Genomic DNA, 24,343 nt, shown 5'->3' on the forward strand with positions numbered 1-24,343 from the left:
ACTTCACCTTAATCTTTAATAATACTGTTTTTAACCCTTTGCACACGAGTGGCAATTCCGAGGTATCACTAAAAATTGTTATACGTTGTTAATTGTTAATTCTATCGGAATAATGTTTATATTGTCCTGTTTATATTTTAAAAAGAAAAACTGTTAAAATCGTAATGAAATTGAATGCAATAATACTTTAAAATAGAAATACTGTGTAGAAGAAACTATTTTGGATTTAGAATTAAAATGGCTGCGAGTACAAAGGGTTAATTGTTCTTAATAGTCAGATTTTGTGTTTTCTGATACATCTCTCCAGCGGTCAATATTCCTTAATATATATTAACATATAATATTCCTTAATATATATTCACATATAATATTTCTTAATATATATTAATGTATAATATTTCTTAAATATATATTAATGTATAATATTTTTTAATATATATTAATGTATAATATTTTTAAATATATATCAATGTATAATATTTTTTAACATACACATCGTTGATGTGAATGATAAAAATGTCAAAATACTTCAAAGTTAGTACGACGTTCAAACACGAGTGTTTTCGTGTTCACAGTTATCCGAAAAGGGTTGCGGATGTTTTATCAGCGCGGAAGCATGGAATGGGACAACAGTGGCCAGAAAAATAATGATTTTCCCGGCGTGGTTGAAGAAAGTAGGTGATAGCTGGGACAGAGTCGAAGGTGTTGCCAGCGGCGGTGGGGATGATGGCGGCGTTGGTAGCAGAGTAAGCTCAGTTTCGTTCACAGTCTCATCCGGGCTGGAACCTCAGTGCCGCACGCGGCCACGAATACCACACCGAGAGCCCGCGTTTGGTGCACCGAACCGAAAGATCGATACCGGGTGCGTGGAAATATCGCCGAGCCAAAGGATTACCACGGCGGGACGGCTGACTGAAAGGTGAACACCAACGATTGTACAAAATTGATCGTAGCTGACCGACGCGTACGCAACATTACCGCTAATTGTTATGCGACCCGATAAACGCCCGTTTCCCCGCGCAAACGATTCAATTATTTGCAGAGGCGACTCGACGCGGCCCCCGGTTACGAAAACTTTCGTAACAATGCACGCATTAACATAGTTGCGTGCTCGTTCGGATAGATTTCCAATTCGATAAATTAATTCAGGAACTTCCAACGAGTTCCACTACGATGCGAGAAACGTTCGCAACGAGTCACAGCAATTTGTTGAATAAACAACGCGTTTAAATACCTGCTAGAATGATCACTGCGGATCTTCGTGCTGCTCCCTGTTTCCGCAGCTTCCTCGCATTGCACATGCGGTGAGCGCACGAAGATCCGCAGTACAGCTGCAGCTGATGCATCGACCTTGTTTTCGTATTCTTTTGATCTGTCCTCCCCTTTGAAATGAAAATAGCCGAATTCTGATCTTAAGGAACGTTCGCAAATTAATCGAAATTAAAGGTATCCTTATCTCGGAGTACCTGGCAGCGATTCTACAGCAAGTCTGCGCGGCGCTATCAATTCGTTTACAGAATTTCCCTGTTATCTTTCCAGCGGCGTCTACGACTTACTACCTGCGTATTATCGCGTAACCGATTGTCGATCCCCGCGGTGTTATTGCCGTCCCGTCGCGGTTTTCACTCATTCGCGAGCCGCGCCGCGTCTACCTTTCGTGACGAAACTCGTCTATTTCGATGCGCGTCGTAACGCGCGGTTGACGTAATGTCCAAATAAAACTGTACGGAATCGCCGATAACAAGTGTGTGTCGCGAGACCAGAAGCTTTTCCAGCCGCGCGTTCGATGCGAATAGAGCCAGCTAGCGTGGCCTGCGAGCCGCCGTTCGCTGGCCACTGATAACCGTGATCGACGTTCTTCCAATGGACGACGGGCTCGCGCGGCCAGTTGTTCATTATCAAACTTAACGATGCCGTCGCACGCGAATTTCTGAACAAGAATCTGATGTACATTCTGTACATTTAACCGGAGGGGAAACGACATGGTTTACGACAAATGCACTTGAGAGCTGTGCTTAACACTTTACTGAACGGTATAGTCTATAATAAGGCTTTTTACCCTGATCGGTAGCCTGTGATCGGTTGTTATGGCAACCTATAATTTGCTATCTATTATCGGGGTATTATTATGTCATTTTTTAGATATTGAATATATTTCGCGGTGGGTAAAGTAAATAAAATATATGAAATAAATATTGTTTAATGCTAATGTTATGGCAATGTAGAAATGTTTATGCACGGTAAAGTGTTAAATTGATTTCTGCTTTATAATATAATATATAATATAATATAATAATATATAATATGATATAATAACATATAGTATAATATAATACGCGATTTTCAATGAAAGTTAATGGAGGATTTCCTTAGCGCGAGCTTCAATTAAAGATTCTCATGGCAACATTTGCAGAATTGATTCAGCTTTCGATCTAGCAATGTCTTGATGCAACATGGTGCAAACGAGATGTCACTGTGAAGCGATTAGATCAGGACTGATGCGAAATGTAGCCATTTTTATCGAAATTCTTACAATTATTCCAATCGTCAATTCGTTTTCTAGACTGTTTTCATTCTCATGAAATTCATTGTAATTTGACCCAGTTTTTATTTATAGAATATCCGTATTTATTAGTATTCTTATGCTTTAGGGAACGTGAATTTCGATTGAAAGTTTATTAGAAGTAATCGTCTCCTTGATTAGATACATCATTACTAAGAATAATTTTTATAAAATTGCTCAACCATTTCGACGTCTATGAAATTATTTAATCGTCCACGTTTTTATTAATCGACCCGACCATTTGGATTTTTATGAACTGCTTAAATCTTTTCAATTTTTGTAAAATCACTTAATTGTTTCGATCTTCACGAAATAATTTTAATCGTCTCGATTTTTATGGAATAACTTAATCGTTTCTATTTTCATAAAATCACTTAATTGTTTCGATCCTTACGAAATAATTTGTATCGTCTCGATTTTCACGAACTAACCAAATCGTTTCAACTTTCCTGTCGCGAGATAATCCTCTCGATCCCGACAAATTGACCGAATCATTTCCGTAACACGTCGCAGCCGTATCGATAATAACAAAATGTCTGGAATCGTTCGTTCCTCTTTCTCCAATGGTCGTAATCGTTCCGATTTTCCTGAAACGGTTTCGGTCTGCGTGAAACGTCTCGCCGTGAAATGAGTCTACGAGAGAGAGAAGTAGCCGGACTTAATTAAACGTCCCGCGGAGTCAAAGGACATCGTCGAGGGCCCGGCGACGGCGATTTTATTTTAATCGGTCGGTCGACGTCGAGCCGGTAGTTAGCGAGGACCCCCTATCGCTCTCATTTCGGCTGCAGCGAGGGGTGAAACGCAGCGCTGAAGATATATTGAGAGAGGGTGACTGCTGCGTGCTCCCCGAGCGAGCGGGATCGATAGAACACATGCGCCTTGCGGCACAGATTCCGACCCGAATCGCGCGTTCAACAGCTTTCCGAGAGAGTTGTACACAAAAGCCGTCCAGTTTCCTGGCTCCGTGTCCCACGATCTGACCAAGCTGTCGGGAGTACGGCTCGCGGACGGCAATTCCGTTTCGCCGATTGTTCTTCCGTCGTTTGACGTTGTTCGAACCCCGTTCGAACGCCGCCTTCTCTCGTACGGTTTTCCCGAAACCTCTCTCTGCTGGACCTGTGATTCGGTGAGTTTAGAGCAGCCCTCTCAAGTGTTACCTTATTACAAAAAATAATTCCATCCTTAACTATTCTTCGCTAATATTAACCCTTCGCACTCCGCGCCATCATGGATGTTACCTAACCAGCGCTTATAAACATTTATATTATTCTATAGTATACGTTATACATGTATATATGTATATGTATATAATATTATTATAATAATATTCGATTTATATGAATTTGTAGACATCGAGAAATAGTTGCAAATCGCTATTAAACTTTAACGTTTAGTCATATACTAGAATTGTTCCCTGAGATGGGACAACGCAGTACAAAGGGTTAATATCGAATATTTTCGTGACAATGATCGCGAAGATTGGAGATCCGTCTAAATTGGATAAAATTGTCTGAGAAATGTTATCCGTCGATTTCAAATATTTGCTCGTCGAGGCGCTGTTCAGAAACAATGTAGAAAGTTTAGAATATTTTACGAAACAATGTTCTGTGCGCGCATCGTTTATTAATATCGATATCGATCTTGATAATGGACTTTTAAATTGACGTTGCACGAACAGCCCGTGCGGAGAACAGTCTGTCCGTCAGAACGTATCTGTTTATTCAGAACGGTCCATTATTAGCAAAATGGTTTCTTCCTTATGGTCTCCGTTAGGTTCCCTCCAAACATCGCCCCCGTGTCTTTTCGTTCAATTTCATTCCGCATAATTGAGATATTCAATTTAATTATACAGTTGCATTAACCCTTTACGGACGATGACTTTTTCGACCAAGCGAGGTAGCAGTACGAAATGATTTTCTCAACTGTGTCGAGTGTCTTGTATACAAATTATTTTAATCTGTATCTAATACAAATATAATTTGTATACGATTATATTCAACTTTATACAATTATATAATTTCTATACAATTATCTTAAATTGTATATAATGCAAGTGTAATTTATGTACAATTATATGTAATTATATACAATTACATAATTTATATACAAATATCTTAATTTGTATATAATGCAAATACAATTTATATGCAATTATATACAATTATATAATTTATATACAAATATCTTACTTTGTATATAATGCAAATACAATTTATATGCAATTATAAACAATTATATAATTTACATACAATTATCTTAAATTATCTTAAATGCAAATACAGTTTATATGCAATTATATACAATTATCTTAAATTGTATATAATACAAATATAATTGACATACAATTATATGCAACCATGTACAATCGTATAATTTATATAGAAATTATCTTAACATTAACACCGAACTGCGAAGCGAAACGATAGTCGCCTCTCGCCCGCAAAGGGTTAATCGGTTAAAGAATATAAGGTTTCGAAAAGTGCCCCGACGTCGCAGAATCCCGCGTGTTTTCGAGCTCGAGATTCCCGTCGCGCATTAAGGAACGTCGACACCTGATCGGTATTACTTAATCGAGCCCCCCGCTTCCTGTTCCCTGATAATTGCGCTAACTCGCGGCCGCCGTAATCTCTATTTATAGTCATGAAATAACATCGACGCGGCCTTTATACTCCACATCGGAGTCCGCGGGCGTTTAGAATCGGGCGCCGTCGAAATCCCTTGGACAAAGTCTAACGTCCGAGCGTCCCGACGGCTTTCATAAATTAAAACGATCGCTCGGGGCTGTTGATACAGCGCAGTCATTCCCAGTCACGTAGAAGCATTTGTTATAGGTATTTTTAAATCGACGGACATTTCGAAATTGTCGAAACGCCTGTCGCGGAATTCTTTGGGCGGAACAAATAATTTACCGTTCTTGAATTTTAACACTTTGCCGACCGCTAACCTATAAATCGGCTCTTTCCACCGACCGGTAACCTATAAATCGGTTGTCACAGTAACCATTAATGTTCTATCTATTATTGCAATAAATATGTTATATTGTACTACCGCGAGCTTCAATATTATCGTATAACCTTAGAAATATTAAATATCTTTCACGATTAGTAAAATACATAAAATCAAAGTAGGAACGGTTTAACCCCTTACCGTACTTTGACGAGTCCGACACGCGATGGAAATTACTAGTAATAAATTATTAAGTATGGATGTTATCCTATTCGTCAAAATTGGAATAAAATTCTAATCTCTTGTCATTAACATTTAAGTATTCTAGTAAATACAGGCACGGAATAAATATTAATGTTCCTGATCTAAAAATAAAAATATAAAAATATAAAAATTCCTAATCTCAGTAACTGTGAAGAAAATACGTACGGCAGGGGGTTAACATTGATCTAAATTTTTACGACCGAATGACCGGTCGCTAAAGCGTTAAAATAATTTTTAAATAATTTTTAAATAACCGTGAAGATGCATAGGCGTGTATGTACGTGTATGTTTGGCCGTAATGAATTTTCGGGCGTAATGAAATTCGTTCTTTTTCCGACGATGACTCGATACTTCCGGACGCGACGAAGCAGGCCACGAGATACCACCGCCCGGCAGATAGAACGTAATCATTTGGAAGTGCAGCGATGCACGGGTTCCCGCGGCCAGTATTGTCGAGCGAAAGATAACACCTGCAATCTTGTCGGCTCGTCGGATTTATAGCAGCTGATTGGATTGTAACGCATTTGATTGTCGAGATCCGGAAACCGACAATGATCGATCAGGAAGACTTAAGAACGATCGCATCGTGTTCTATTTGTGCCTCGAACTTGGTTAAGGGGACGATAAAAATTAGTCTGCGAATTTGATACGCTTATGGTAATAAGCTTAAATACATACTTAAATATAGTATGTAGTATATAGTATATTTAATATTTAATATTAAATATAATATGTAGTACATAATATATTTAATATTTAATATTAAATATAATATGTAGTACATAGTATATTTAATATAGTAAAAATAATGAAAGAATTCAGCGCTATTGTTATATTACTCTCAACACGTTAAAATGATTAAGAATAGAAATAAATTCCTACGTATCCTTTGCACTGTAAAATTAGCGCAGCCAATTTTTAATTTCTATAAAAACCCGTCGTCGTAATAGTAATAATAGTAATAATCGTAGCACTATTCGCTAAAATTTTAGAAACTAATCAAAGAGTGATTTTTTTCTGATAAAATTCTACGAACGTCGATCGGTCAACACAGAATCGCATTAAAAAATCGTCGATAAACGTCCGATAAGATTGCCCCAACGACTGAAAGGTAAATCGTGGCTCGTACAGGTGCGGCACACTGTGTATTAATTAATGAATTTAGGTGTACACAGGTCTCGGGTCTCTCGCGAGGTGTTTGCGTAATTCAGCAGCAGTCGATCAGACGCGATCATCGATGACCCTCGATTCCTCGTTAAAGCGTCACCGTGAATCCGCGCGTAGGGTGGAGCGCCTACACGGGAATCATGTTGAATCGATATGTATATCCGCGCGTTACTTGACCCCAAAACGTCACCGGGGTGTCAAACGCTAATAGCGTGAACGGTTGCCTCTCTCGCGCCGTTTTCTTACATTGTATCAAATCCTGGGTTCAACTTGACCGTGACACGCGATCACCGGGGCGCGCTCTGTGTGCGCTGTCTTAAAAGACGTTGAAACGTTTACAGAACCTCTCGAAAACAGCCGACAGTTTCGCACGAACAATTCGGACCGTGAAAGTTAATTGGCCGCGCGTCGATTCCTGTAAATTCGACGAGGCGCGTCTGATTAACCCCTTGCCGTATTTTAACCCTTTGGAGCACGGTGGGGTCAAAAATGTTCCACCTTTTTAATTTATGGAACTATTTAAGTCTCATTCTACATTTTCAGTTGAATTATTATTTATTTATATTTTTATATGCTTTCAATAAGAAAATATCAATTTTGTTTCGTTAAAATTTCGACAATATCTAAAAGTAAAGTGTTAAAGAACAGAATAACAACCATACTTAATTATTTATTACCAGTAATTTCCATCGCGAGTCGGACTCGTTAAAGTACGTCAAGGGGTTAAAGACAAATGTAAGTGCTAGTCAACGCATTTTAAAGGAGCGATAGTGCAAAGGGGTTGATCGTTTAGAAGACGTTTCGACTCGATGGTTTACGATCCCCGAACTTCCAGGACCAAGCATGCAAGCGGAGAAAACCGACACCGAGACCGAGAAGGTCGAGAAGAACCACGTCGCGGAGAAGAACGAGGCCAAGGTCGAGAAAAACGACGCCGATAAGGAGCCAGCCGAGGAGACCGTCGCGAACAAAACGGCGAACTTGAAGATCGAAGATGACACCGGAAGCTCGACGCCGAGCAGTCCCGGCGCCGCCCAGCCCGGCAGCTTCGTGGCCAATTTCAAAGCTTTCTCGAAATTCGGCGACTCGAAGAGCGACGGCAAGCTGATCACTCTGAGTCAGAGCGACAAATGGATGAAGCAAGCCAGAGTGATCGACGGAAAGAAGATCACCACCACCGACACGGGGATTTACTTCAAAAAACAGAAGCAAGTATACCCGTTTATCGCTGTATCGGTTTTACGACCAACAACACGTCGTTATGCAAAATTGAATCAGTTGGAGGACGTTCTTAATTTTTTTTTTTAATTCTTTCAAGCATTCGCAGTTTATTGCTGGTTGACTTTGTGTGCCTTTTTTTAGAAGAGAAAAGTTGTAGAATACGATTATTTGACTAATTATTAAAGCAATTTTTAATTAATAAGAATATGTCTGGGAATAATACTTGGACTTTTTTATTCTTAGAAAATTCTATTTTCTATTCTATCTATATTTCTTATTAGTCTGGTCAAAAGCCTTTGGTCATAGTTTGAAGATTTTAATCCAAAGCGTATTCAGTCCACTATAGATTAACCCTTTGCACTCGAAACTGTTTTAAATCTAAATATTTTTTCTGATCATTACCCATTTTATTCCTATTTTATACGACTTAATATATTTTAAGTCTTTCAAATGAAAAAAGCTTTAACAACGTAAAAATTATTTTGGAACGTGATGGAACAATTTTTAACGCTATATAACATATTGTTAGCACTATAGATCTCCTATAACACTGCCGATTTTCCGTCAACAGATCGATGAAGCTGGGGATAGAACAGTACAAAGCCTTCTTGGACGAGCTGGCGAAAGCGAAGAAGGTCGACTTGGCGGAGATGAAGAAGAAAATGGGAACCTGCGGATCTCCAGGAGTGACGAGCAGCACCGCGGTGAGCATTTCGTATCGTGTACCAATTCTGCAAGTAGTTTCTCAACCGCGTGCCAACGTAGCGAATCGGCGAAGTCGCGGGGCCGCGCATTATGTAAACGTTAATCGATACCTATAAGCTGGTCCGCGATTTTATAAATTAATCTAGGCAAAGGTAACGCGCCCGTTACCTTTCACGGCCTTGTCTGCCTCGCTATCGACACCGACGATTTACGATGTCATCGCGACCCGACCTTACCGAGCCACGGCCGACGGTAATAAATCTTAAACGAGCGAACGGCTACGCCCACGAATCGCAATCCTCTGCCTAATCAGCCGAAGCATTTTTTTCAATTTGTTGAACGCCCGTTCGGCGAATCCTCCATCGCCGTTTTTAACCCGATCAATGACGACCGTTCCAACCGTCGCTAATAAATAATTATCGCGGTATTCCCCCCCACCCCGATTCTCGGCGACCCCATTCCGTTCGATCCTCTTCTGTCCCATCATATTTCAGATTTCTCCCTGTACTTCTATTCCGCGCCACGGTTTCCCAATCTCTTTTGGCACGCAGCCAGAATTAAGATGCACGGTAGACACGTTTTTTTTGTAGAATCGCACTGCGGCGATTCTCTTCTGCATCCACCTAAGACAAAACGCTGTTTATACCTGTTCCTGCGCATTCTTTGCAAAGCATTTCTATGTCGTTTTCGTTAGCCATTGTCGATATCTATTATTCATTAGGTTGCGCAATAAATCCGTCCGTGGACTTTCGACACCTAAGAAAAGACGAGTTCAGATGAATTTTGAAATACGGTGCTGTTTCTATGAAACTCGGCTGAAAGTATCTTCTTTCAGACAGGTAGTTGATAGACGTTTTGAGAAATTAAGTGTGATCGTTTTGAGAAATTAAAAGCAATCGACCTCTGACAACAAGGGGTTTACAATGTTTTTAAAGTAAAAGTTTGGATGGATTTTAAAATACGTTCCCGTAGCGCTATTTCTGTGTAGTTTAGGTTCAATGAAAGCTGGAAGTGCCTACTTTAAGGCAAGGTAGATCGTGTTGTAATAAAACGGCGCGATCGTTTTGAGAAATTAAAAGCAATCGACCTGTGACGTCGAGGGGTCCGCAAGGTTTGAAAGTAAAAGTTCGGATGGATTTTAAAATACGTTCTCGCAGCGCTGTTTCTATGCGGTTTAGCTTAAATGAACGCTGGAAGTGTCTACTTTAAGGCAAGGTAGATTGAACTCGATTGGATAGGGTAAATTAGATTGTATAATAAGCCCGTTCGCGTCAACGACCGCACGCTACTGTATCTTCTTACAAGAAAACACGAACGGATTTGTTACACAACCTGATATCTGTTACTATCGCGACTATAATGAGATTTTCATTACCCCCAGGCCGGAAAGGCAGCCTCCGCGGTGGACAGGCTCACGGACGTCAGCAAGTACACCGGCTCCCACAAGCAGCGCTTCGATCAGACCGGAAAGGGCAAGGGGATCGCGGGCCGGAAGGACTTACCTGACGAATCCGGCTACGTGCAGGGCTACCAAAACAAGGACACCTACAACAAGGCCCATTAACCCTCGTCCGCTAGTTCCAGCGATGCCTTCGACACTCTGTTGTCCCGTCCACGTATTCCGCGCGACGCGATCGCGCCTTGTGTCCGTCGGGTTGTCGCGCCGGTGTTCGTTCCGACGATTGCCGATTAGCACCTAGCCGACGATCGAGGATCCGAGGCCTCGCGAACGCGTCGATCGCTCGGACAACTGTCTGCCGATCTATTCACAATATCAGTGAGGACATTCGAAGAAAATTAGTCGAAATGTTCTCGACCGATTTTCCCTATCGAACTGGGGTCTCGCGTCTTGAAGGAATGGTAAACAGAGACGTTGTCCTCGACGTCCTCGTGCTGGTAGCTGTCGCAGACCTTGCAAACGACGGTCTTCGACGGTAATTCCTACAGCGCGAACGACTGCAGGGATAACGTTAACCGATCCTGTTCACCTTTTCGCTTCAGCGCGGCTTCAGACAGTTCGAGCACTTTGACTCTCCGCGACCGTGATTCGTTCACGCGCGAACCACGGTTCACCGAGATACCAGATGACAAATCGTCGGGTCGACGTGTCGCTTCCGTTTCGAATGCAGCTTAATTGAAAGTACATTTTTCTTCGCGCGTTTTATACGATGTTATTTTGTCCCCCGCTTCGAACGCGTCCCGAACTGTTCGATTTGGTCCGTCGGTTTCCCCCGATTTTAACAAATTCACTCACCTCGATCCAATCTGGCGATTAAAACAATGTAAAATTAACGTTCGTCAACGCGATCGAATTGCAAAGTTTTGGACACGTTCGAGGGGGACAGTGAAATCGCATTTAAGCGTAAGCGACGCCACTTTCCGTCGACCCCGACGCCCAAGAACTAAAAGCCAGGTGATAAATGTTCCGTTGTTGCTGATTCGTTTATCGATAATTTCGACTTCTCGTTCTTTCTTTCTTTTTTTTTTTTATTCGTTGTATAATATGTTTTATTTCACCGTTTACGCTGGTCCTGCGTTCACTTGAGAAAACCTTTTGTACAATCGATCAACGGCGGTCGAGGGTGCGCTCGCCGCCATTTTGATAAGCGGCGCTCGAGCCACGAAAACGCCGGGTTTCCGCTCGATCGCAATAATGTACAGTCGATGAGAAATATGAATATACGTATCGGGTGTATGGATAAATCGAACTTGTGATTGTTCTTACGGCATCTGCATTACACGATAACATGTGATTATAATATGTATATGTATACGTAACCGATTAAAGTGTACTTAAACTGTGGCTACCGCGGGTAGCGGCGGGTTCGAGACCAAAAATCCGTGACTTGGTACTAAAAAACTCTCGGAGGATATTATTCTGTAATATATAGACGAGAAATGAAATCGTGGAAAGATGATAATACGAAGGAATGGACACGGTGACGGGGTCTCTCTCTCTTAGCTTTCGATCCGTCGAGAGCGGCGAAAGCGTTTCACGTTTGATGTGCAGATCCTTCTAGCCTATTTTCTACATGCGTTGTCGTCGTGTTTACGAGATGAATCGCCGCCGATTCCGAGCTTCCGGTGTCATGTGTTACGATATTCAAGAAAATTTCTGGGGGATTGTCGCGCGTTGCCGCGCGAGCGCGCGCGCACGGTTCTATTCTACCCGTAATGCACTCTACGAATTCTCTAATCGATGTACACTACTTTAAGGGGCAGCGTCGAGGAAACAGCGTTTCTCTCGAACGAACAAGTCGTCTTTATTCGGGGTAATAAAGAAGAGTTGAAAGAAATCTGTCGGCTGTCGATTCACTCGTTTGTGAGCTCCTCTACGCGGAGATAACCAGAATTCGGATTCAACCGATTGACGTCGCATTTTGTAAATAGTATTGTCTTCAGATTCGATCGCGTAAAATGCAGAGGAAAAGAACGCAGTTGTTTTTATTAATAAAATTTGAAATTATTAAATTTGACCAAGAAATGGTTCTTTAAAAAAAAAGATCAGTATAAGTAAAGACATCTAGATATTTAATTTAGATTGATTACCATTTCTAGTCCATTAAAAATTTTCGTAAACATAAAAATGAAAAGAACAATATAGAAACCAAAAATTCTGTATATCTCCGCGACAGTAAATTTCCAAAAATTCTCAAATGTCACCTTACCTGCACGCCACGTTCCCCTTCTCCAGGCTCCCAAAAAGTAGACTGTAAACGGATCGTGCGATGAAAATGAACAGAAAACGACGGGTTCGTCGAAAAGTTTCGTTTATTTCGGACCTCTGTGCCTCCAGTGCAGAGACAACTAAGATCGCAACAAGCGGATGCGATTATCTGTCTATTAAAAATACAAGTCGGAGGGAGGTCGTCGATCGGTGGTCGTCGATCGGATCCGAGATCGTTGGATCGCGGCCTGGTTTTGCGGATGAATAGGTGTAATTAAATGCTTGTCAAAGCGAGTCCGTTTTCTAAATACATTGATCGACGAGATCGTCGCGCGGGTACGTCGACACGGTTCTCGTCGGCGATCGGATAATTTCCTAACAATGGAATACACGCGATCGAGAACCAGTCACCGACGGAGTCTGCTCGTCGTTCGTTCTCTTTCTTTCTTTTTTTTTTTGTTCATTTTCATTCGTTTCGTGCACACAATTGTTCACGGCGTGGTTTGTTAAAAAAAGGAGAAAAGAATACTGAGAGAAACAAAGAGATAGATAGATAGATAGATGAGAGCGAGAGAGAAAGAGAGAGAAATAGGAAAGAGAATTAAATAACGTTCATTAAATTACAACGACACTAGAAACCAATCATCATACGCGTGATATAATACAAATATTTATATATATATATATATATACTATTTATATATAGAAAAATGTATATATTGTGGGATCAGGACCCCCAGACCTTTAAGAACGCTTTAGATTGGGAAAAGTCGGAGGGTTCCGTGGCTGGGATGATTTAGAGGGTGTTCTAGCCTAGAGATTACCAAAGATAAAATTTTCTTGCAATAGTTTTTTCAATGCCAACGTTTCGAGAGGTCTTCATAAATTGGCATCTTTAAATTATCAAAATGAACAAAATTATTGTATTAGATTGGCTAATAGGTCATTGCGGCTTCTGTTTTACCACCCACGGGGAAAAAACGCAACAACTTATTGGCCAACCGAATAATTTTAATCAGTTGCAGTCGAATGTCTTCATCATTTAAAATTGCTATCAACATACATTACACATCTTGAGATTAGTTTAATTGTGATTTAAGCTAGGACACCGTCTAAATGCTGATACTTGGCCAGTCGGCGAATCTCGAGATCGCTGGTTCGAGTCCCGCTCGCCCGGTCCCACTTTTTCCTAGGGATCTTACAATATATTAAACTCTGTGCTCGATCCGCGATCGAGATCATCGTACAAAAAAAAAAACAAAACCCTACACGGTCATGCAATACAATTGCAGAAAAAGAGGCGCACGAAGTCGACGTACCTCGAATACCGTTTGCTCCCCGAAAACCCCTCGAGACTGTTCCACGAGTACCAAAACTAATTAACATAAAAAAAACTTAACATAAAAATCGCGATAATACCTCGAACTTCCAAAAAAAAAAACGACGTATGAATGTTCGAAACAGTTGTTCCGGGGGGGGAGACCAAACGGTGTTCCGTACGTCAACCGGAAGTACGGATAGAGCCAGCTTCGCGTTTTAGAAGCGGCGATAATAGGAATCTCTTCGAGTAGGTGCAATACGCGACTAAGAATTGAATGAAACGATAAAAGGATCGCTGTGCGACCTTCAGGACCCATTTCGAAATGTTCTTTCAACTAAAGACAGTGCATCCTGAAGGACCAGGTTTCGCGAGATCGCGATTTCGTTTCGCTTACAGACGACGCAATCGCTCGAAAATGATCGAGCGCTTGTTGAGTACGATTTAGGGCGGCTCGGACGCGCCGCCAAAAGAAAATCGATTGTCCAAAACAGTGTGGGTGGTGTCCCTCGAATAAAGACAGAGTCTTATAGTTCCGTGAGAGTGTCTACCGATGCCCGGAGCCTGGACCTGTTGGAAGTGTCGCAGGTTCCTTTGCTGGTACCCAGACCATCCAATCTGGAGATGATCTCATCTCGCAAGGCAACGAGGACGCGGCGATCCTGTCTGTTCTGAGGTGGAGCAATCTGCAGAGCCTCCTGGACGTCGGACAGAGCGTCCTCCAGCAGTCCCGAGTCCACGCGAGCCTTCGCCCTGGCGTAGAAGGCCTCGTAGGACACTGGCCGAACCTTTAGAGCCTCGTCAGCGAGCTCGATTGCTTCCGCACATTCCTGCAACCACGAATCACGGGGATTTAATCATCTAACAGGTCTGGTGATAGATAACAGAGTTTACAAGAACAGAAATAAATTTAAAAAGACAACCAAATCCTGCAGATAAAATATTGATGTACAAAGTTCGGTCGGAGATTGTAGATTCGGTTTCTAAAAGCAGAAACTTCTGCGCTTTTACTCTGAACACGTGTTTGTTTTGTCTTTTGTCCAAGAAAGAAGAAAAGTCGAAGAGGAAACGCAGTTGGTCAACTTGGCGGATCAACTCACATTCATCTTGCGCTTGCATCGACTGAGGTTGAGCAAGAAATTCAGCCGTAGTTGCGCGAACGTCTGCAGCTGCAGCATCATGTGGTCGTGCTCCTGACCCTGGCAGTCTTCTTCCGGCGACACGGGGAACTTCCTCAGGGCGTACGCGTACCTGTGCGACGCCTCTTTCAGCCTGTTCTTCCGGTACAGCACGTTCCCGTCTTCGAGGAGCTTGTTCAAGAGGATTAGAAGCACGTCGGGCTTCCCGGCAGCCATCGCCCAGGTGGCCGGGCCTAGTTTAGCACCCCTTCGAAGGAAACATTGCACTACGGGGATGTTTCGGCAGCCTATGGCTCGGTCCAGCGGTCGCATGCCATGAAGGTCCACGTGTTCCACCGCGGCTCCCTTTTCCAGCAGCAGCTGCACCAATTTCGGATTGCCCTGAAAACGTTCACAAATTATTTAAAACTTCTTTCGTAGGAAAAGAAACCGAAGGCAATTGGTCATTACATAACAAATCGACGTCTCTACCCAAATTTTTCCAAAGACGTTTTTTGGGATGTTCCAAGACCACTCTGGTCTTTCTGAACGCTAATGCGTATTTTGAAAATTGTAGTATAATGTTGAGAGTTTCGTACCTGGAACGCAGCCAAGTCCAAAGGAGTCCTGCCGGTGTTGTCGCTGGTGTTGACGTCAGCGCCCCTGTCAATGAGGTTCTGCACAGCAGTGAGCCTACCCCTGACGCAGGCCCAGCAAAGAGCAGTGAGCCCCTCTTTGTCCCTGCTTTCCAACTTGGAACCCTTGTCGAGGAACAGTTCGATCAGGTTTGTATGACCTTCGGACGCGGCTAGCATGAGTGCGGTGCGTCCAGCGAGGTCTCTCTGATCCAGAAGGGTCACGGCATCGTCCAGAATAGTGTCAGTGCTACTGGACAATGTGCCTGGAATCGACGAGATCGCGAAGCCACCATGAAACTCCAGTTCTTTTTACATTTCTCCTCGAAATAAATATTTTCGAACCTGAAGCAGGATCTACCGACCTTGGAGGAATCTCTCAGCAGTTCCCCAGTGGCCCTCCCTCGCGGCAAGCATCAAAGGAGACAGTCCTTTGGCGTTCACAGCTGTAGGCCTAGCTCCGCGTGCCAGCAGAGCAGAAACCGTGGCTGTGGACCCATTGGCAGCTGCTATGGTCAGCGCGGTCTCGCCGATCAGGGTGTCGGGTCGGTCGACGATGACCTCGGCCATATCCAAGAGGTATTCGACGATGGACTCGTGGCCTTGAGCAGCGGCTGCTACCACGGCTTGCTGAGCGGCTTCCTCTCTGCTCATGTCCTGCGAGTTCTCGGGCTCGCTCTCGCCCGATGGAATCACCCAATCGCAGGCCAACAGGTAGCCGACCACCGACAGTCTCCCGTGCCTCGCAGCGTGCACCAGGGGACACTGACCCGCCATGTCCGCGTGGCCCAAAGACGCTCCAGCTGCAGCCAACCTGACGATCAAACGTTTCATTCGTTATTATCGATTCGTCCCTTTCCTTCCTGCGCGAAAGGTGCTCGGTTCCTCACCTCCTGACCACGTCGCAGTGTCCTCGAGCCGCAGCCAGCGATAGCGCGGTGCAGCCTTGGCTGTTCGTCAGCTCGACGTCGGCGCCGAACTCCAACAGCAGGGACACCATTTCGACGGAGCCTTCGTGGGCGTACATGCACAGAGCGGGAGCGTTGCCCAGGTACTCGGTGATGTGATTTGGGGATGCTCCTGCCAGCAAAAGCAACCTCGACACCTTCACGTTCGGGCTGTAGATGTTCCTCAGGGTGCAGAGCGCGGACGAGACGCACTCCGTGGAGGATGCTAACCAGATCGCCTAAAGAAAAACGCGAATCATAGAATAATTTCATCTCGTACTGCGAACGACCACGCCCGATCAATCTTTTCGTCAAACAGGTGAGCCTACCTGCAGATCACGCGAAGGCCAGCACGGCGCGACGCCTCTGTAAACGTGGGCCTTCAGTATGTGGTGACCCAGTTCCAACGCTTTGTCGCCGTCTAACGGTGCCTGGAGCCGCGACAGCCTGTACGCGATCGCTGCGTGACCCAGCCTCAGGTCGCACAGGAATTTCGTCGACTCTCCCTCATCCCTTCTCATCAACCACTCCCTGAACGACGGGTGGAAGAACATGTACGTGTTGTCCAGCCGTTTCACGAGGAATCCAGAGAGCATCTGAGCAAGAGAGCACACGGGCGATCCCGTTTTTGAACATCGAATGGGCGGATACGCGGTTGCGAAACGAACCGGGCCTGTGTTCCGTTAACGCCGATCACGAGCGTGAGACTTACTTTGATCCCTTCGGCAGCGGCAGGGGGACAAAGGAAATTATTAGAACCGGTAGACTGTTATTGGAGGAGCTGCATAATTGGATTGCCGTGGGCATGCGTTCGCCTCGACGGGATACTAATTTCTGGGAAATAGCCGTGGTGTAGCGATCTTGAGAGGTCTCTAATCTTCGTTCATTAAAAAGGTCTTAAAGAGACGACCTAAGGCGACTTAATTGAGATGACTTGAAAATTGTCAATTCTTCAAAACGGAGAACAAGTAGGAAAAATTATAAACGAAAGTATTACACGTAGAATCTTGAAGAAAAAGAGGATGGAACATTGTCTCTTTATAATCAATTTCAAAGGCTTACTTAAAGTTTGTTACACGCACTATTACTTGAAAGAAGATCCTTTAGGAGACCGTTGAAACAATTTCTCTAGACGACACTCTCGAGAGCACCCATCCCCTCCGTATATCTATCCGACTTTGCAGCACTGCCACCGGAAGACTATACCCAACAGATACTCACTTTGAATCTCTGTAGAAAATCCTCCCATGAAACGAATCGGTCAGTGTTCAGCGAGTTGACAGAGTAGAAGATCTCTGGCAGGGTGAGCGGATACAGCGCAGCCAGGCAAACGCCGAGAAGAGGCTGGACCCTGTCGAAGGACGTGGCCGTCGGGAACCTTAGATTGAAGTGCAGCTGGAATATCTGTGCCAGGGACACAGGCAGTACCTGGACCACCAAGAAATTGTTAGAAAAATCTGTCGGAAACACTCCGAGAGCAACAATCGTCGAAGGATAAATCTGCGCTCACCTTATAGCTGGCGGACTTTGCTACCAAGTGTCCGCTCTCGATAAGATCGAGCGTGAGCTTGGCGAAGAGAAAGCTGCCCCTGGCCAGCGCCAGCAGATGCGAGGAGAACCGAGTCTGGTTCGCGCTGCAAGACGATTCTGCTTTGCCGTTCACGGACGCCGTGACGTTCGTTTGTATTGCGGGACTCTGGGCCAGCCTGTAGCCAATGTAATCGGATAGGTCTCGGGTGACGTTGTTTCCGGTGCTGTCGTTCGGGACTTTGTCCAGGGAGACCCGGGTGTAGGGTAGCTGCTTCGCGCACTCCAACAGCTGTGTTCGAACTGTACAGATGATCTTCAACCAGCTGGGGAAGTTTGGCGCGTGCCTTGTCAGGAAGGATGCTATTGTGTCGCCTCTGTCGGGTCGATGGTACTCTGCCTCGCAGACCGCGTCGATGAGAATCACCTGGAAAAGGATTCGAGGTTATAGCTAACAGATAAATAATAAACGATACTAAGGTGTTGTCTTTCGTACCATGTTCGAGTCCGGCAACCTGTTCATCTTCTTCAGGGTGGACAAAGGCTCGATGATGCCTCTAGACAGCGCCAGATCAGGGTCCACGGTGCACTCTCGTTGCGACAGAGAGCCCTGAATGTGAGGTTCGGAGAGCAAGTACTCTCTGTAGGAGATCAGCTGTGGAGCTTGACAGAGCTGAGCTGCTAGAGAGTGTATCAAATCAGGTACCAGGCAGGTGCTGTTGTTGTCCGCTTGGCAGAAGTGGTAGGCGACCACGTGGCCGGCCAGTTCTCTCACCTGATCGATAATTATTCCATATTGTAGAGGATATTCGACGAATGGATCCTAGAAGAGGATCGGAAATGTTGACATACCTTTTCGTTAGTGTTGCGGATTCCAGCATGCAGAGCAGTAGCGCAGCCAGGCTTCTCCTTATCCTTCAGATCTTCCGCGATGTCCGACGGAAGAGATTGCTCCCTCCTTCTTCCGAAGCAACTGTGCTCCACCAGTTGGAGGACTAACGCGGTTTTGCCAGTCCCGGGGGAACCTGAGATGAGGACACCGGGGCTGGACCCGTTCACCACGGATTCTATCTCGTGCAATAGCCATTGGCGTCCGGTGAACAGGGGGTCTGTCTCTAGGAGGGGTACCTCGAAGAAGAGGGGCTTCAGGGTGAGCTGTGTCGCGTGGTGTTGCATGAAGCGCACTGTAACATGATTATCCATGTATAATTATTGATCGCCAATCTTCATCGGCTACTCTAAATTATATAAAGCGCACCAAAAATCACTCGCAATCGAAAAATGATGGGTTCCTCAGACGTTACCTTGAGTCAACAGAACTCGTCTGTTTTTCGTCGATAACTCGTTAACGATGCCTTGAGGAAGATTAATGTAAAGGAAAAAGTTACTTCAAACGACTTGAGAAACTCCTCAGCTTTCGATTAAGTGTGACTTTTGGGACACCCGGTAGTTTCAGTTAACCCAGAATCGAACGTACACTTTGCGTCGACAGCTCCCTTCACGTTTCCGGTCCTGGCCGACCGCCTGGCGCAGGACCTCCGATTCTTGAAGGACTGTCCAGGCTCGTCGGACTGTCCAGCTTGCGAGGCGTTCACGGAATGTCTTCTGGGAGTTAGGGGGCTGGAGCTGCCGTTCGATAATCCGGAAACGGACACGGACATCGACATCGACATGGAAGTGGACGCGGAGACCGAGGTCGAAATGGAAGCGAGACTTCCGGCGCTGTCGCAGTCCCTCGACTTGCTCTTGCCCTTGGCCTTCGACTTCGGCTTGATGGGACACCTCAAAGCCGCGGCGGCCTCGGCTTCGCTGGACGTCCCGGTCAACGTGGAGACCGGGCTGGTGTTGGTCGAAGCGAGTGTCTGCGTCTCGAAGCTGGTCAGGCTGCTGAACGAAGCTGCCGAGCTGTCGTGACTTTGAATCGGCACCCTGGATTGACAGGCGCCGGCGCCGGAGCGATTCGAGGCTCCGGGAAGGTCGCTGGTGTCGACGCTGCTGTTGGCTCGAGAATGATTGCTGCCCAACAGGAGCCCCAGCCTCATGTACAGGTCCGACTGCGAAGACTTCCTGGTCTTCGAGGTCAGAGGCTTCACGCAGCCGCCCTCGTCATCTGCAAGTGAAACGCTCGTGGTCAGGAAGGCCGCAGGGCTCACGCGGTGGCGCGGATATCACACAGAACAAAACACAGATCACGATGCAGGCTCCGTTGCAGAACGACCTCAAGGGCGACTCAAGCATCTACCTAAACTGTTCAAGGTGTTCAGCTACTTTGTGTACTCCACCTTTGCTGGAACGGGGGATTCGTGCTCATAGCGTCGCATGCATCAAACTAACAAAAGTCGTTCCATCGATCGCGTCATCTTTTATCCGGAACTATGATAGCATAGGCTCGAGACTCTTTGAAATCGCAAATTGGATTCCTGCCTCGAAGCTGGGCATCGGTAGACGACGCGATTCGCGGAACGGCCTAATTGCACTCGGTGCTCTACGATAGGTGCGGCGAGAAAGAAAGACGCCGCACCAGGTGACAGTGTGAAGACTGGAGGAAAGATCTCATCGTCGGGAATAGAAAGGCGGGTGTGACTCCGTTCATCCTCAACCTTCAAGCAGCCTGCGATCAACTCCAAACAATGCACACTCGAGTCTAATGTGTCTCTCCCTGCCTGTGAGTTTGCTCCTCGGCTCGATCAGCTGGTTCAGACCGTCGCTCGCCGTCCCTTGGCTGCTGCTCCACAAAGATTTGATTTTCCCCAGCACTACACCCGGCCATCTTGACTTCCCTTCCCAAGACGAGGTCATCCAAGCTGCGTGTGCGTGCGGGTTTCAAGGTTAATACGATTCGAAGCTGACGCCCGGTGCCGCGACATAGTATGCGCCCTAATTTAGAGTCTAGTACCGCGACTTCGGTGGTCGGCTTACCTGAGAGGGCGGAAGGGTTGTCGTTGACGGCGGGCTCGGGGGACGAAGCACCTCTTCTGGACGTTCGCTGGGGGACGAACGAGCTCCTCAGCACCTTCGGGTTCAGGAAGAACCTTTTCCTTTGATTCGGGGGAGTGGGACAGCCTGGAAATAGAGTTCGCGTTGCGATTAGGATCAATCTTGTACGAAGCTCTCGGGAATTTTCGAATCACGTGGCAGATTCGTTAGAGCCACGTACTTTGCGTCATGATTTGCAGCTTCTGTCGGCCTTGAGATCCCGACGAGGACTCCGGCAGAGCCGATGGTTTGCCCCTCAAGCCTTTAGCTACCGAAGAGGACTCGTCGCCGTCCCGTTGCTGCAGCAAGAAGACAGAAACAACGAGCTATTTAATAACAGGATCTAAGAAGACAGCCGCCTCGCTGCCGCGTGGCGCGTCGAACCGTTCGTTCTATGGCGTTTTCAGCGCCGAAGTACACGAGTGGCATAATTTCTGCGCAAATACCACGTAGCAAAGGCCTCGGCCTCACCGACAAGCCGAAGACCGGGGGTCAAGAAAAATGGTAACAGGCTAATGAGCGTCTTTTCTCTTTCACTTTCCTACTCGGGTTCATCAATAGCAATCAGTAATCCTGGACTCGAGAGCCGTCTGGCCTCTCCGAGTAATCGCAATCAAACAAAGGTCTCGTTGAACAATAGTCCGCAAACGTTCTAGACATTCCACCGGTCTTCGAGAGAGGAGAGCCCGGCTCTTCGAGAGGGTCGTCGCCGTAGAACCGGCCGCGGACGATGACGACGATGACGACGGCGACGATGATGCTTACGTGCATGACTCGTGACGGGAGGTTTGCTCTCGTGGTGACTTTCGTGCGTGGTCTCGGGCTGCCGCAGAGAGAGTTCACCGTCGATGACTCATCGATCCAGCCGTCCGTGGGCGCGAGGATGGACATGGGGCCCGAGGAGCCGGCGAGCACGTCCCTGAAGGGCCCCTCCAGGCCGTCCTCGTCGTTGAAGTCCGCGCGGAGGCACAGCGGGCAGGCCTCGCTCCGGAACAGGCACGAGTAGCAACGCTCGTGCCCGCAGGAGTCGATCAGCCGGCGCTTCTTCCCTTTGTCGAACGGCATCTCGCAGGAAGGGCACGTCGAGCCGCCCAGCATCCCCGTCGACTCCACCAGCGCGCGGATCTGCGCCAGGTCTGCAACAAAAATTACGGCACCATTCAGCGACGTTCGAGGACACTCGATATACATCTGATACTTCTATACATCTATACATCTCGTCCTTCAGTTTCTATTCATGCTCTAGCTTTTATCTTTAACCTCCTAGGGTTCCTCGTAAACAATTTTTTAACAACAGCTACCAATAACATTTTGTAAATGAAACAAGTTTAAATTTAGAGAAATTTTTCAATTGGCGAAAAACCAATATTATAGAATTTTTATAGAAAAGGAAGTACCAAGCGAGCATGCCTCTGTCTAATACAAGAAATAGAGGCCATTTATGGTTTCCTACTACCGCTACAGATTTCCCTAATCGCTCGAATCAAGTGGCAAGGGGTAAATAGCTAGGCGATGCTTTTCGTTCAACAGATCGAACGGATTTTCTCTGCAAATCTATGCAAATCTACTAACCTCGATACACGGTACACACTCGGGTTCCTCGATGAGCCTACACCGAGGGTGAGTTTCTCTACTCGTCGAACTCGAGTGTACCAAGCCACTTGCAGTTTTGAGGATTAGAAATTTGCTGGAGAAATTCAGTGTTTCAGGGAGTTGGGACACTAAAGAAGAGGAGAGAGAGAGAGAGATTTGTCATCAAAGACGGTCTCAGACATATTTGGAATTCTAGGGAATTTGCATACTGAACGATCTATATTTGTATTTGAGATATTCGATTATAAAAATTCGATGTAGGTGTTAAAACTTAGCAATATGATTGACATCAAGAGTCGATTTATTGAAACAAGTCTAGATTATTTAAATCATCCCGACGATCTAGCCAAGGCAGTACCAAGTTAAGGTTTCACTGAAGCAGTTCCATATTCTTCAGAGGTTATGGCAACATCACCTCAAAATGCTTAAACAGTGTCCTTTTAAATAAAATCCTTTAAAACATTCTCTAAACACTAATTTCAGGTGCTGGAACAGTTTCAAATCCTTCAAAAAATTATTTCAACATCAATTTAACTCTTTGGGGCACGGTAGAATTAAAATTGTCCCACCTTTTTGATGTATTTCACGGCATACTGGGACATTTTTAGTCCCACCTCGAAACCTTGTGGTAGCTGCATCTGCATACGTTTATATTTTCTCTTATTTACGTAAAGCAGTTGGTAATAACAATGTTACAAATGTATTCCATGTGTTGGCGACATTCAACACGTAATTATCGGTTAACCAATTGTTACAAACGGACGGTTTATTGCACTAACATTGTTTTCTTAGTTTCATGTAAAAAATCGCAGAGGTGAGTTAATTTTTATAAAAATTAGTTCTTTACAAGCGAGTTTTATAATAAAAATCAATGGTTAAATTTGTTTGCAAACGATGAAAGTAAGGCGGGATTTTATCTATATAAATTTTATTTATTTATATGAACCTATGTGGCACGGTGGGACTATTTAAGCTGCACCCAATAACAAAACAAATTAAATTAACTATTACTATTTTATGTTTTTACATGATGTTGTACCTTTATTGACAATAATATACCAATTCTGTTTCATTTAAAATCCGATCAAATTCCTGCGCGGATCTATTTCTGATCTGAAATCCTATGCCTCAAAGAGTTAAAACGCTGCAACAGTTCCAAATGCTTCAAAAGATGAAACAGCTCTAAACAGAATGGTACCTCGCTCTCTCCGGTAACAACGACCAACGGCTCAGCAAAATTCATTGCATAGGCCAGCGAAGGCACCGCGGAGAGGACGCCGGAAGCTCGACGATGGCGCCCGACCCGTCCATTTTGCATGCAGGCAGAGAGGATAGGGCACGGGCCACGACTTCCGTGAAACGAGCCGAGCGGACGTTCCACTTTAACGAGTCCGCGAGTAGGTTCGTTTGACAGCGGGACCCATCTGTCACGAACAATCTGTACGAGGCCCGGTATCTCGGTTAGTAGAGACACGTCGTGTGTCAGGGAAGCGCCGTTCGTTCATCGATAATGGATAAACGAGCCGTGGAGTCGAAGGCGCCATATACTTAAAGGATTCTAGAAAGTGAGGTCAAGAGAGGAGAGCCTCTCGCGTGTGTTGCCCCTCGCGGTCGTCCTCGGCTACGAGGCGAACGCGGAACGAGAACCTGCCCGGCACCGTCGACTATACACGCTTCTATTTCTGATCGCTGTGAT

General features: G+C 45.3%; 2 protein-coding genes across 3 annotated transcripts; one reads left to right on the forward strand and one right to left on the reverse strand.

The window, feature by feature from the left end:
* The first annotated feature begins 688 nt into the window (after positions 1-688).
* On the forward strand, positions 689-12,243 carry Ringer (tubulin polymerization-promoting protein ringmaker). Of its 2 annotated transcripts, none has more exons than XM_078196656.1 (4): positions 689-919; positions 7,776-8,148; positions 8,733-8,865; positions 10,248-12,240. In XM_078196656.1, the coding sequence occupies exons 2-4, from the start codon at positions 7,784-7,786 to the stop codon at positions 10,428-10,430; spliced, it is 681 nt and encodes a 226-aa protein (XP_078052782.1). In that variant the 5' UTR covers positions 689-919; positions 7,776-7,783; the 3' UTR covers positions 10,431-12,240. The 2 variants fall into 2 exon arrangements, with proteins under 2 accessions (XP_078052782.1, XP_078052783.1); XM_078196657.1 differs by lacking the exon at positions 689-919 and adding an exon at positions 3,533-3,689 and having other exon boundaries at positions 10,248-12,243.
* A 376-nt stretch (positions 12,244-12,619) lies between these two features.
* Positions 12,620-22,183, reverse strand: Rols (zinc-RING finger and ankyrin repeat domain-containing protein rolling pebbles). The gene is made up of 14 exons (XM_078196655.1): positions 21,820-22,183; positions 21,236-21,353; positions 20,998-21,141; positions 19,556-20,188; positions 18,931-19,262; positions 18,575-18,853; positions 18,062-18,505; positions 17,773-17,979; positions 16,881-17,147; positions 16,495-16,790; positions 15,970-16,418; positions 15,569-15,870; positions 14,952-15,371; positions 12,620-14,681 (listed from the first exon to the last, which is right to left on the reverse strand). Exons 1-14 carry the CDS (start codon positions 22,150-22,152, stop codon positions 14,379-14,381), a joined length of 4,527 nt encoding a protein of 1,508 aa, XP_078052781.1. The 5' UTR covers positions 22,153-22,183; the 3' UTR covers positions 12,620-14,378.
* Between the last annotated feature and the right edge of the window lie 2,160 nt (positions 22,184-24,343).

This window comes from Augochlora pura, chromosome 3 (assembly GCF_028453695.1).
Source record: "Augochlora pura isolate Apur16 chromosome 3, APUR_v2.2.1, whole genome shotgun sequence".
NCBI lineage: Eukaryota > Metazoa > Arthropoda > Insecta > Hymenoptera > Halictidae > Augochlora > Augochlora pura.

Excerpts from the sequence above, each read along its gene's own strand:
- Ringer (XM_078196656.1), top strand. The coding sequence starts at position 7,784 with ATGCAAGCGGAGAAAACCGACACCGAGACCGAGAAGGTCGAGAAGAAC. Across the intron at positions 8,149-8,732 it reads ATTTACTTCAAAAAACAGAA|ATCGATGAAGCTGGGGATAG; the intron begins GCAAGTATACCC and ends TTCCGTCAACAG. Across the intron at positions 8,866-10,247 it reads GAGTGACGAGCAGCACCGCG|GCCGGAAAGGCAGCCTCCGC; the intron begins GTGAGCATTTCG and ends CATTACCCCCAG.
- Rols (XM_078196655.1), bottom strand. The coding sequence starts at position 22,152 with ATGCTGGGCGGCTCGACGTGCCCTTCCTGCGAGATGCCGTTCGACAAA. Across the intron at positions 17,148-17,772 it reads ATTTTCTACAGAGATTCAAA|ATGCTCTCTGGATTCCTCGT; the intron begins GTGAGTATCTGT and ends TCTCTTGCTCAG. Across the intron at positions 15,372-15,568 it reads TGGACTTGGCTGCGTTCCAG|GGCAATCCGAAATTGGTGCA; the intron begins GTACGAAACTCT and ends GAACGTTTTCAG.